This window comes from Lynx rufus, unplaced genomic scaffold (genome assembly GCF_022079265.1).
Source record: "Lynx rufus isolate CCGP_SWC_20201006 ecotype Redwood Valley unplaced genomic scaffold, mLynRuf1.p SCAF_27, whole genome shotgun sequence".
Lineage (NCBI taxonomy): Eukaryota > Metazoa > Chordata > Mammalia > Carnivora > Felidae > Lynx > Lynx rufus.
The window spans coordinates 7,811,280-7,824,298 of record NW_025814842.1 but is presented as its reverse complement, the minus strand read 5'-3'; the positions used below and the strand labels follow the sequence as shown (position 1 = coordinate 7,824,298).

The 13,019-nt window shown below is 48.9% G+C and overlaps 1 protein-coding gene across 2 annotated transcripts; it reads right to left on the bottom strand.

Annotated features, from left to right (window-relative positions):
- Positions 1–201: 201 nt before the first annotated feature.
- TRIM56 (tripartite motif containing 56) lies at positions 202–3,667 on the bottom strand. 2 transcript variants are annotated; one of them, XM_047089177.1, is made up of 3 exons: positions 3,583–3,667; positions 2,642–2,783; positions 202–2,539 (listed from the first exon to the last, which is right to left on the bottom strand). In XM_047089177.1, the coding sequence occupies exon 3, from the start codon at positions 2,536–2,538 to the stop codon at positions 226–228; it is 2,313 nt and encodes a 770-aa protein (XP_046945133.1). In that variant the 5' UTR covers position 2,539; positions 2,642–2,783; positions 3,583–3,667; the 3' UTR covers positions 202–225. The 2 variants fall into 2 exon arrangements, with proteins under 2 accessions (XP_046945133.1, XP_046945134.1); XM_047089178.1 differs by having other exon boundaries at positions 3,598–3,618.
- Between the last annotated feature and the right edge of the window lie 9,352 nt (positions 3,668–13,019).

Sequence of the window (13,019 nt, the reverse complement as noted above, 5' to 3'; positions counted from 1 at the left end):
CCCTGCTTCTGAGAGCTGTGGTCACACCGCTGCCCTTGGTCCCATCCCCACAACACCCTGAAGAGGGGTTAGCATTTTGGCACTTCACACTGAAAGGTTGCCAGCCCCTGCCTTCCAGAAAACACCCTCAGCCACCACATCCCATGGCGGCCTTGCCTCCCTCGTCCCCCCTATAGCCCCAGCACCACCCCCATCCCTCCCCAGCCCCTCTCCTGTCCTAGCCCTTTAACTATCAGGAGACCGGACCCGAAAGACATGAATGGTCCCGTTACTGAGAGACACGACCAGGTGCCTGCCGTCCACCATGGTGGTCACCCTAGGCTTTTCCAGGCCATGATAGGCCGTCAGGAAGTCGCCGAGCAGTGACCCCTTTGGATCCAGGATCACCACCTTGTTGACCTCGCGAAGGGTCAGGAAGATGTAGCCTTTCTTATCCACGGACACAGAGCCTGGCTGGCAGCCATGCAGGCCTGGCCCCCGGTACTCACCAATCACCTGACCCAGACCATCACAGACCACCACGCTGTTCTGCTGCCAGTCGGACCCCACAAAATTGCCCTGGGGGCTGGTGGTCAGGAACACCAGCGCCCGCAGGCCCCTGTTGGCCTTGCCCCCAGGGATGAACCGGGTGGCCAGGCTGCCTTCCATGTTGTACACTTCCACGTGGCCTGACACACTGACAGCCACGCGGTCCCCACTCGGCATGGCAGCCACAGCGTGGCTGGCCTGGGAGAGGCTCAGGGCCCGGCGCCACTGCACCTCACCATCAGGGCTGATGAGGTAGAGCCTCGCGCCGGCCGAGAAGGCCACTGCTCCCTGCAGGGCAGCCACGCTACATGGGGAGCAGCCCTCGGGGACGGGCACCGCGCCCTTGTAGTCGCCATTGAGGGAGAAGCGCTTCAGCGCCCTATTCTGCTCATCCGCCACCAGGATCTCCCGGGGGCCAAAGGGACAGAGCCCTGTGATGCGGGGAGACCGCTTGTCTCCTGGCATCCGCGTGGGGAAGCTGCAGGAGAAAATGGGCCTGGGGAGGAGGCCAGAGCCCTCCAGGTTCAGCCCAGGCACTGGGCTGGGCTCCCGGGAAACTGACTTGAGCCTGCCTTTGAACTTCCTCTTCTTGTTGGATCTGCCACCCCTCGGGGTCTGGGCTCCTTCATCTTCTAGGGGTGTCTGGGCTCTGCCCTCTTTTGGAGTCTGGGCTCCGTCTTCCTGGGGTGTCTTGGCTCTGTCCTCCTTTGGGGTCTGGGCTCCATCCTCCTGGGGTGTCTGGGCTCTGTTCTCCTTTGGGGTGCAAGCTCCAGCCCTACTCTGGGGCTGGATTCCACCGTGTCTCTCTGACTTGGCTCCGTCCTCTCTCTGGCTCGAAGTTTCATCACCTCCCTGGCTTCCAGCTCCTTCTTGCCCACCGTCCTTCTGGGGCTGTTCCTCAAAGGAGAGCCCTAGCAGGCGGCAGTTCTTGTCCAGGAGCCCAGGATGGAACTCCAGCTGGGGCAGCAGGCGGGGGGATGGCCCTGGCATCCAGGGACAGCCCTGCAGCTGCCGGAGCCTCTGGGCAATCGCCCCTTCCAGAGAAAGTATCTCGGCCTCGCGACCCAAGCTGAGCACCCGACGGGCAAAGGCGGCCGCCGCCCTGGCCACCTGCTCCCGGCCCTCCAGCTCCTCCAGCCTCTCCCGAGCAGCCTCCTCAGCAGCCTCTACGTGGGCCCGTAGCTGCCCCAGCACCTCCTGCTTCTGGGCTAGTAGGGCCCGGAGGACCCCCTCGGCCACTTCCTCCACCTGCGTTCCCACCCTAGCTGCCTGTTCCCGCAGCCGGGCCAAAGCTTCCTTTTCCGTCATCCGGGCGGCCTCAAGCTCCGCCAGGTTGCTGTCCACGCCTGCCAACAGCTCCTCCAGGCCTGGCCTGCGGGCGCGCACAGCCTCGGCCAGTGGCAGGCAGGGATGGTCCAGGTGGGGGTCCAGGCGGCACTCGCGGCACAGCAGCTGGGAGCAGGGCTGGCACAGGAAGCGCAGGGCCTCTCCCGGGTGCTGAGGGCACTGGGCCGCCTGGCGCTCCCGGGCCTCCTCGTCGTACCAGCCTGCCCGGTAGCCCACCAGGTCCACCACCCGGTGGGTGTGGGTCTGCCGAGTGCAGCGGTGCCCGTCAGCGCAGGCCTGGCACAGGTCGTCCGCGCAGTCCAGGCACCGGGCAGTGGCCGGCCCCCCCGTGCCGGCCCCCCCCATCAGGGGACACAGCGCGCAGGCTGGCTTCCCCGCGCGCAGGTCTCCGCCAGCCCGGGCCCTCACCAAATCCAGGAGCCCGTTGACAAAGAAGTTGGTCTTGAAGGCGGCCACGCCCGCCGCTGGCACGGGCACGGTCTCTCGGCACTCAGGGCATCGGAGGTGGCCTCCCTCGGCCAGCTGGGCCAGGCAGTCCTGGCAGTAGGTGTGCAGGCAGGGCAACGTTTTGGGTGCCCGAAGCTGCTCCAGGCATATTTTACAGGCCAGGAAGTCGCTGCTCAGGGCTTCCAGTAGGGAGGGTGAGGATCCCTGGGAAACCATGCTGCAAGGGAGAGGTCGGGGTCAGAGGGCAGAGGGTACCTCCACGTGGCCTCCAGCCTGCCTCTCCCCCCATCCCCAAGCCCCACCAGGGCTGAGGTCTCACCTGAACAGCCAGGAACGTCCTTCTGGTCTTCCGGGGCCTGTGGCCGCTTGCTCTTGAGCTAGGGAGCCGCCCCTCTCCGGGCATACATTCAGCAAATGCAAAAAAGTAAATGCTTCCTGCCTTGTACCTTGTGCCTAGTGCCCTGAGAAAGAACCAGACCAAGAAGCCCAGCCTTAGGGAGCTGTGTGATGATCAGCACCCCAGGGTCGACAGGCCTGTTGGCAAGTGTGGCGCTAGCCCTGTGTGAGTAGTCCTGAGGCCCTGCTGGGGACCGGTGCAGGGGTGGGGTGCAGGCAGAGAGGACATAGGAGAGGGTCCGGCTGCGCAGTCACCTCTACTTGTGGCAACTGGGGCAGGGTAAGGGGCCCCAACTCCTGTAGCCCCTCACACCTGTCTTCTAGACCCTAGGAACCGCATCAGGGGTCAAGGGGCCCCACTTCCTGCCCAATTTCCCCCGGGAGGGTTCTGGAGCAGGTGGAAGTAAGGCTGTGGGGAGGGGGCGGCCTTGCGCTCCTTCTAGCTCTTAGACCTTGGGGTCACCGCAACCTGTGCCTCATCTCCTAGAGGCCTTTCTTTCTACCGGTCCTGCTGAAAGGGGCCTCAGCTTTCCTAGAAGCCTCTGAAGGGGAGTTGTGTGGACCCGTCTGTGACTCCCCCCCAGATCCCAGCACAGTGGACGAAATCCTCCAGGAAGAGACTGCGGGAGGGGGGTGTTCCCCCAAACTTCTGGAGCGTGGGGTCAGGGAGGACAGGCCAGAGAGTGGGAGGAGGCCTTTCCCAGGTAAGCCTCAGGCCTCTGGCCCCGGAGTGGGGCGAGGCGGGGTGCTCCCTCCCACCCTCTCCTCTCCTCCCGCCTTCCGGGTCCCTCCCCTCCCCCTTCCTCTTCCTCCCGCTCCCTTCCCCCCACGCCTTCCAGCTCTTCCGTCATCCGCCCTGCTTACCAGGTCTGAGCTGACCTTGGGCTCCGGGACGGGGCGTGGGGGGCCCGGGGCCTGGAAGCCGCTGGGGCTGGTGCCTGAAAGAGAAACAAAACTGAAAGTAATGGTACTTCTGCAACTTCCGTCCCCAGCCCGGGACACCGACTCGCACGGCCTCAGGCCCCGCCTTCTTCCCTACCCCAGGCCGGACCTCTTCCTCGGGAGGGGGGGCCTCCACCCCTGGCCGGCGCGGCCCCTGCTGCAGGCCGCGGGGCTCGGCGGGGCTCCCCAGGTCGCCCTGTGAGATCCAGCATCAGGATCCGCTCAGCCAGCTAAGTGTGTTTGTGGCACACGCAGAGGACCTGCCCGAGGACGCGTCCTCTGAGGGGAGAAATGAGAGCTCCTCCTCGGTTCACAGCCATGTAACTAGAGCCTAGCCCTCGGGCCAGGCCTCCAGTGAGGCGGCACAGCTGCCAATCTAGTCCTAGGTGGGGCCCTGCACGCCTTAAACCTTTGCGAGCCAGGGGAGAGGCAGAGGAACCAGATGAGTCCGTGAAGGCTTCCTGGAGGAGGCATCACTTGAGATGAGTTTGAAGGGCACAGAGGAGGTTGGGAGGAAGAACGCAGGGAAGAACATTTTGGGAATCGGGAACAGCAAATCGGTGGGCACAGAGGAATGAAATACCCCAACTCTCCCCAGTAGCTCCAAGTATTTCAGGATGGTTTGTGGGAAGGGACGTGTGAGTGGCGGCAGATGATGTTATAGAGTGACGCAGAGGCCATATCATAGAGGGCCTTATGGTGTACATGAAGGAGTCTGAGTTTTATCCAAGAAGTCAAAAGAAATCATTGAAAGATAGTTTCCCCAATATCTTATGAAAAATTTGAAGCACAAAAAAGTTGAAGGAATTGCCACAAATACTCATATACCTACCACTTAGATTCTACAGTTGAGATATGAAAGTTGATTTCTTGCGTATCTATTCCCGTATGCACCCCTTGGTCCACAGTGATGGGCTTTCAGCAGGATGCTGAACCAAGGAGTGCTCACTCTGGCTGCAGGGTCCAGGTAAAAAGTGGAGAGGTTGGAGCAGACCCAGTGGCCGTAGGACCTAGCGGAGGGTGGAGGAGGATGGAATCCTTCAAGGAGCTATTGTTGACACCACAGCACTGATGACTCACCCTGGGGAGGGAGGTGAAGGAAGGAGGGCAGGCTTTGCGAGTCTGGAGGTGAGAAGGGAAGAGTGAGGCTGGCGACATCCAGGCTTGTGACCGTTCCACACTCTTCCAGTGTATCTGTGCTTTCGGTGAAGTCACTCAACAGTGTCCAAAGCAAGAAGAGCAGGGCTGAGGGGGCTCCTGGGTGGCTCAGTTGGTTGAGTGTCCGACTTCGGCTCAGGTCATGATCTCACGGTTTGTGAGTTCAAGCCCCGCGTCGGGCTCTGTGCTGACAGCTCAGAGCCTGGAGCCCACTTTGGATTCTGTGTCTCCCTCTCTTTCTGCCTCTCCCCCACTTATGCTCTGTCTCTCTCTCTCTCAAAAATAAATAAACGTTAAAAAAGTTTAATTAAAAAAATTACTTTAAGAAGAGGGCTGTGATGGCACTACGGGGACCAGACATTTCAGGGCAAGTGGGGGAGGGGCTGGGCGTGCAGGAGGTGAGAAGTAGTCACCAGAGAGCTAAGAGTGGAAATCCAAGGGAGGAAAGATCCTAGGAGCCACGCTAGGGAATGCTTCACTTCCAGAAGGTGGGGGTGATCAGTGCTGTTGAATGCTGCAGACCAGACAGTCCAGCCAAGTGAGGACAGAAGGACAGACTGATGCATGTGTGTCCACAAATGTATAGGCACACACCTGCACATGTGTATGGCCTTCGTGTGTGCTTCTTTGTGCACATTCAGGAATGATTGGTCAATGTCTACTGCGGCAAGAGAGCCTGCCACGCACTATGGAAGATACAGAGATAGACAGGATATATTCCCCGCCCAAGGTGAGTTTTTGATTTAACAGGGGAGGTGAGAGTGTACATGCTGCAATATGAGACAGCAAGGCAAATGTCAAAATAATCATCACAGTGGCTTCTTTTATTGGGTATTTACCCTGAGCGTGGCATGGGGCATCGAAAACATAACCTGGTTTAATGCTCACTATAACCTGGTGACATAGGTACTGTTACTGCTCCATTTTACAAATGAGGACTCTGAGTTAAGAGAGAATAACTCTGTCACCCAAGGTCACATAAAGTGCTATGCCAACACAAGAGAGGGAGAGTTTGATTTCTCCCGGAATGGTGGAGGTGGTGTGGGAATCAGGAAGGCTTCATGCAGGAGGCGGCCTTCAGTGGCTGTCCTACCCTGTCTTCCCAGACATTGAACAATTACTTAAAATACCTACGGGGTCCAGGAAGACGGTTTCTTTCCCCGAGAAGACTCCTAAGCTAAGGGATAACTCACCTACAGCCAAGTGATAAGGGTTACCACAAAGACACGTATGGGGGGGCGCCTGGGTGGCTCAGTCGGTTAAGTGGCCGACTTCGGCTCAGGTCAGGATCTCGCGGTCCGTGAGTTCGAGCCCCGCATCGGGCTCTGTGCTGACGGCTCAGAGCCTGGAGCCTGTTTCCGATTCTGTGTCTCCCTCTCTCTCTGCCCCTCCCCCGTTCATGCTCTGTCTCTCTCTGTCTCAAAAATAAATAAACGTTAAAAAAAATTAAAAAAAAAAAAAAAAAAAACAAAGACACGTATGGGGGCGGGGCATGTGGATTCTTACCAGATGCTGGGGGTCCCTTGAGATAACCCTAGGCAAGGGAGGCCTCTCACAGGTGGTTGGTCTTATAGGACTGAAGCACAGGTGGCTGGAGGGAAGTAGCAGGAGATGGGGGTGGGCAGGCAGAACAAACTTAAAAATTACCTGTCGGGCCTCAAAGTAATGGGGAGCCATTTATGGGATTTTCATTAAGCAGGTTTGAACTTTGTTCTGTAGGTATTTGGGGAGTGTGAGCTGAGCACAGGTTTTAATCTTAATTTATACAAATAATAAGGATTATTTATTTTTAATGTTTATTTATTTTTGAGAAAGAGAGAGGGAGAGACAGAGTGCAAGTGGGTGGGGGAGGGGGCAGAGAGAGAGAGGGAGACAGAACTGAGCTGTTAGCACAGAGCCTGATCCCGGGCTTGAACCCACCAACTGTGAAATCATAACTTGAGCTGTAGTTGGACACTTAACCGACTGAGCCACCTAGGCACCCCAATCATTTAAAGTAAAGTTTAGGGGCACCTGGGTGGCTCGGTGGGTTAAGCGTCCAACTCTTGATTTTGGCTCAGGTCATGATCTTACAATAAGATCGAGCCCCACATTGGGCTCTGTACTGATAGCACAGAGCCTGCTTGAGATTCTCTGTCTCCCCTTCTCTCTCAACCCCTCCCCTTTTTGCTTTGTCTCAAAATAAATAAACATGAAAATTTTTTTAAAAATAAAGTTTAAAACATTCCTATCATCATTGTAACAAAATAAAACATTCCTATCATTGTAACAAAATAACCTTTTCCTGTGTTTATTTCTTTTGGTCTCTGTTTTAGGAATATATGTTACATAGTTGTATTTATAGTGTGCTTATATTTTTGTTTACTTACCTAACTTAATATTGTATTAGCATTTTCTATGTTTCTTTTTTTCTTTTTTTAAATTTTTATTTATTTATTTTTTTAATATGAAATTTATTGTCACATTGGTTTCCATACAACACCCAGTGCTCATCCCAACAGGTGCCCTCCTCAATGCCCATCACCCACTTTCCCCTCCCTCCCACCCCCCATCAACCCTCAGTTTATTCCCAGTTTTTAAGAGTCTCTTATGGTTTGGCTCTCTCCCTCTCTAACTTTTTTTTTTCCTTCCCCTCCCCCATGGTCTTCTGTTAAGTTTCTCAGGATCCACATAAGAGTGAAAACATATGGTATCTATCTTTCTCTGTATGACTTACTTCACTTAGCATAACACTCCAGTTCCATCCACGTTGCTACAAAAGGCCATATTTCATTCTTTCTCATTGCCAAGTAGTATTCCATTGTATATATAAACCACAACTTCTTTATCCATTCATCAATTGATGGACATTTAGGCTCTTTCCATAATTTGGCTATTGTTGAAAGTGCTGCTATAAACATTGGGGTACAAGTGCCCCTGTGCATCAGCGCTCCTGTATCCCTTGCGTAAATTCCTAGCAGTGCTACAACTGGGTCATAGGGTAGGTCTATTTTTAATTTTTTGAGGAACCTCCACACTGTTTTCCAGAGCGGTTGCACCAGTTTGCATTCCCACCAACAGTGCAAGAGGGTTCTCGTTTCTCCACATCCTCTCCAGCATCTGTAGTCTCCTGATTTGTTCATTTTAGCCACTCTGACTGGTGTGAGGTGGTATCTCAGTGTGGTTTTGATTTGTATTTCCCTGATGAGCAGTGACGTTGAACATCTTTTCACGTGCCTGTTGGCCATCCGGGTGTCTTCTTTAGAAAAGTGTCTATTCATGTCTTCTGCCCATTTCTTCACTGGATTATTTGTTTTTCGGGTGTGGAGTTTGGTGAGTTCTTTATATATTTTGGATACTAGCCCTTTGTCCAATATGTCATTTGCAAATATCTTTTCCCATTCTATTGGTTGCCTTTTAGTTTTGTTGATTGTTTCCTTTGCAGCGCAGAAGCTTTTTATCTTGATGAAGTCTCAGTAGTTCATTTTTGCTTTTAATTCCCTTGCCTTTGGAGATGTGTCAAGTAAGAAATTGCTGAGGCTGAGGTCAGAGATGTTTTTTCCTGCTTTCTCCTCTAGGGTTTTAATGGTTTCCTGTCTCACATTCTGGTCCTTCATCCATTTTGAGTTTATTTTCGTCAATGGTGTAAGAAAGTGGTCTAGATTCATCCTTCTGCATGTTGCTGTCCAGTTCTCCCAGCACTATTTGTTAAAGAGACTGTCTTTTTTCCATTGGATATTCTTTCCTGCTTTGTCAAAGATTAGTTGGCCATACTTTTGTGGGTCCAATTCTGGAGTCTCTATTCTATTCCATTGGTCTATGTGTTTTTGTGCCAATACCATGCTGTCTTGATGATTACAGCTTTGTAGGAGAGGCTAAAGTCTGGGATCGTGATACCTCCTGCTTTGGTTTTCTCCTTCAATATTACTTTGGCTATTTGGGGTCTTTTGCGGTTCCATACAAATTTTAGGATTGCTTGTTCTAGCTTCAAGAAGAATGCTGGTGCAATTTTGATTGGGATTGCATTGAATGTGTAGATTGCTTTGGGTAGTATTGACATTTTAACAATATTTATTCTTCCAGTCCATGAGCATGGACTATTTTTTCTTTTCTTTGTATCTTCTTCAATTTCCTTCATAAGCTTTCTATAGTTTTCAGCATATTGATCTTTTACATCTTTGGTTAGATTTATTCCTAGGTATTTTATGTGTTTCTTTTTTTTTTAATGTTTATTTATTTTTGAGAGAGAGACAGAGACAGAGTACAAGCGGGGGAGGGTCAGAGAGAGAGGGAGACACAGAATCTGAAGCAGGCTCCAGGCTCTGAGCTGTCAGCACAAAGCCCCACGCAGGGCTCGAATCCATGAATGTGAGATCATGACCTGAGCTGAAGTTAGATGGTCAACTGACTGAGCTACCCAGGCACCATTCTGTGTGTTTCTACACATTCTTCATAGCTATGATTGTTAATGGCTGCATAAGTTGTATGCCGTAATTTACTTAACTATTTAGTAATATGCTGATAAGCCAGCTTCCCCCCCTACCAGTTTCCGTGATGTAAATAATAGTGTAAATATTCCCATCATGGCTGATTTCATGCTACCAATAATTTAACAACTGGCTGCAAAATTCCTAAAATTTAACAATGAGCTTTCAGGAGCCAGTCCTCCTGGGAAGCTTTTAGAATCTTCTCTTTGTCCCTAGTATTCTGAATTTCACAGTGAGTGTTTCGTGCTGAGCATTTAGTGGGCTCTTTAAATCTCAAGGCACGTTTTCCTTCAGGTCTGGGAAATTCTCCTGTGTTGTTGATGATTCTCTCCCCTAAGATTTCCCCCTCTGGAATTTCCATCATTCAGATGCTGGATCTCCTGGATGGGTCCTCCAATTGTATCTTTTCTCCCATTTTCCATTTCTCTCTCTTTTAGGGAAATTTCTTCAACTTAAGCCTTCTAACTATTGTGTTTTTCAAATCTGCTGTCACTGTTTTAATTTGTGAACATCCTAATTTTTTTGTATCCTGTTTTTACTGCACAGATCCATCTGGTATCTTCTCCTATCTTTCTGAGGACAGGAATGTGTTGGGGTGCGTGTGTGTGTGTGTGTGTGTGTGTGTGTGTGTTCTTACTTTGCGTGGTTTCTGTTTACCCCCCCCAAGTTATTGTTTCTTCTTTCCTTTCCGCCCACACCTTCCCTTCCTCCCTCTCCCTGTGCCACCTCTCCCTCCCTCCCTTCCTTCCTCTTTTTTTCAGTGACTGTACTACTTATTATTTTATATTTTAAAGTTAGCACTCTGAGGTATAATTTACACACAGTAAAAATCACCTATTTAAGTGTATGGTTCAGTGAGTTTCGACAAATGTATATCATTAATAATTACCAATGCAATCATATAGTACAATATAACAATAAGGAAGTTGACATCGGGGACAATACTATTAACTATAGACCTTATTCACTTCTCACCGTGTGTGTGTTGTATATAATTCTGTGCAGAATCAACATGCAGAACTGTCCCATCAACACAAAGAAACTCCCCCCATCCCTAACTCCCGCAGCTGGTGAGCTATTGTCCCCCTTCTCTGTAATTTTGCCATTTCAAGAACGTTACATAAATGAAATCACAAAGTATGAAACCTCTGGATTGGGACAATCCACCCAAGTTATTATGTACATGTTGGTAGTTCATTCCTTTTATTGCAGGGTAATGGTTCATTGTTTGGGTGTTCCACAGTTTATCCATTCTGATGTTGGAAGACATTCAGATGGTTTCCAGTTTGGGTTATTACAAATACAGCTACTGAAACCATTTCTATACTGGTTTTGGTGTGAATCTAAGTTTTCATGTTTCTGGGATAAATGCTTAGAAGTATGATTTCTCAGGGGCACCTGGGTGGCTCAGTCCGTTAAGCATCTGACTCTTGATTTCAGCTTAGGTCATAATCTCACGGTTTGTGAGATCAAGCCCCATGTCAGGCTCTGTATTGACAGCATGGAGCCTGCTTGGGATTCTCTCTGTCCCTCTCTCAGCCTCTCCCCCCCACCCCGACTTAAAAATAAATAAACATTAAAAAAAAGAAGTATGATTTCTCAGTTTTATGATAGGTGTATGTTTAATTTTACAAGAAGTGCCAAACTATTTTACAAGAGTGGTTGTACCATTTTACCTTCCCATCAGGAAAGTACACAAGATTCAGTTTCTCCACATCATCGCCAGCATTTAGTATTGTCCAATTTCTTTATTTTATTTCTAGTAGGTGTGATATCATCATCATCATCATCATCATCATCATCATCATCGTTTTTGCTTGCAGTTCCCTCATGGCTAATGATGTTGACCATCTTTTCTCATGCTGATCTGTATATCTTCTGTGGTGAAATGTCTGTTCTTTTGCCATTTTTTTAAGTGAATTTTTTAAATTATTGTTGAGTTTCAAGGGTTCTTTATATATTCTAGGCACAAGTCATTGGTCAGATTTGTGATTTACAAATATTTTTGCCCGGTCTGTAGTAGCTTATATTTTCATCCTATTCACAATACTTTTTGCAGGAGAAAGTATTTAATTTTGATGAGTCCACTTTACCAATGGGTCATGCTTTGGCATGATTTTCTCTTATGTTTTCTTCCCAAAGTTTTATAGCTAAAACATTTACATTTCAGTCTTTAATCTGTTTTTAATTATTTTTTATTTTTTAAAAGTTTATTTATTTTGAGAGAGAGAGAGAGAGAGAGCAAGCAGGGGAGGGGCAGAGAGAGAGAGAGAGAGAGAGAGAGAGAATCCCAAGCAGACTCTGCACTATCAGCACAGAGCCTGATGCAGGGAACCGTGAGATTATGACCTGAGCTGAAACCTAGAATCAGACACTTAACTAACCGAGCCACCCAGGTGCCCCTAATTAATTTTTGTATATGTTATATGGTTGTATGGTTGTTATATGTATATGTTTGTATGGTTTTCTCACTGTTCCACCACTCTTTGTTGAAAAGCCATTCTTTCCCCTTTTAATTTTCTTGGAGCTTTTGTCAAAAATCAATTGACTATAAATATAAGTATTTATTCTGGACTTTCCATTCTATTCCATGTTCCACATGTTTATCCTTATGTCAATGCCATGCTATCCTGATTACCACAGCTTCATAGGAGGCTATGAAATCAGGTAGAGTGAGTTCCCAAACTTTGTTCTGCTTTTCCAGAACTATTTTGGCAATTCTGGGTCTTTTGCATTTCCATGTAAATTTTAGGATCAGCTTGCCAATTACTAAAAAAAAAAAAAAAAAAAAAAAAAAAAAGCTTTCTGGGATTTTGATAGGGATTCCATTGAGTCTATAGATAAATTTGGAAATAATTACCATCTTAATACTTTTGAGTCTCCTAATCCATGAACATGGTATATATCTCTCCATTTGTTTGTCCTTTAAATTGCTCAGTAGCTTTTCCAGTTTTCACTGTGCAGGTCTTGCACTTCTCTTGCTAAATTTGTTCTTAAGTATTTTATTCTTTCTGATGCTTTTGGGAGTGGAATTGTTTTTTTAAATCTTATTTTTGATTGTTTATTGCTAGTTTATGGAAATATTACTGGCTTTTATATTTTGATCTAGGATCATATGACCTTGCTAAACTCACTTATTAGTTATGATAGTTTTTCTCTTTTTATAAGTTTCTTAGGATTTTCTACATAAAAGGCCATGTCATTTATGAATAAAGACAATTTTATTTCTTCCTTAGATCCATTTCTGTTCTTTATTTTTTCTTTTCTTTTCTTTCTTTCTTTCTTTCTTTCTCTCTCTCTTTTTCTTTCTTTCTTTTTTTTTTTTAGAGAGAGAGTGCAAACAGGGAAGGGACAAAGAGAGAGGGAGAGAAAGAATCCCAAGCAGGCTCCACAGTGATAGCAGTATGGGGCTTGAACCCATGAATCATGAAATCATGACCTGAGCCAAAACCAAGAGTCAGACACTTAACTGACTGAACCATACAGGCACCCCTGGATCCATTTCTTCGAAAGTAATATGTATACTTCGGGCATGGAGCCTGCTTGAGATTCTCTCTCCCACTGCCCCTCTGTCTCTTAAAAAAAAAATTAAGGCATACAGATTACTTTAAAAAAATTGTTTAAGGGGCGCCTGGGTGGCGCAGTCGGTTAAGCGTCTGACTTCAGCCAGGTCACGATCTCGTGGTCCGTGAGTTCGAGCCCCACGTCAGGCTCTGGGCTGATGGCTCAGAGCCT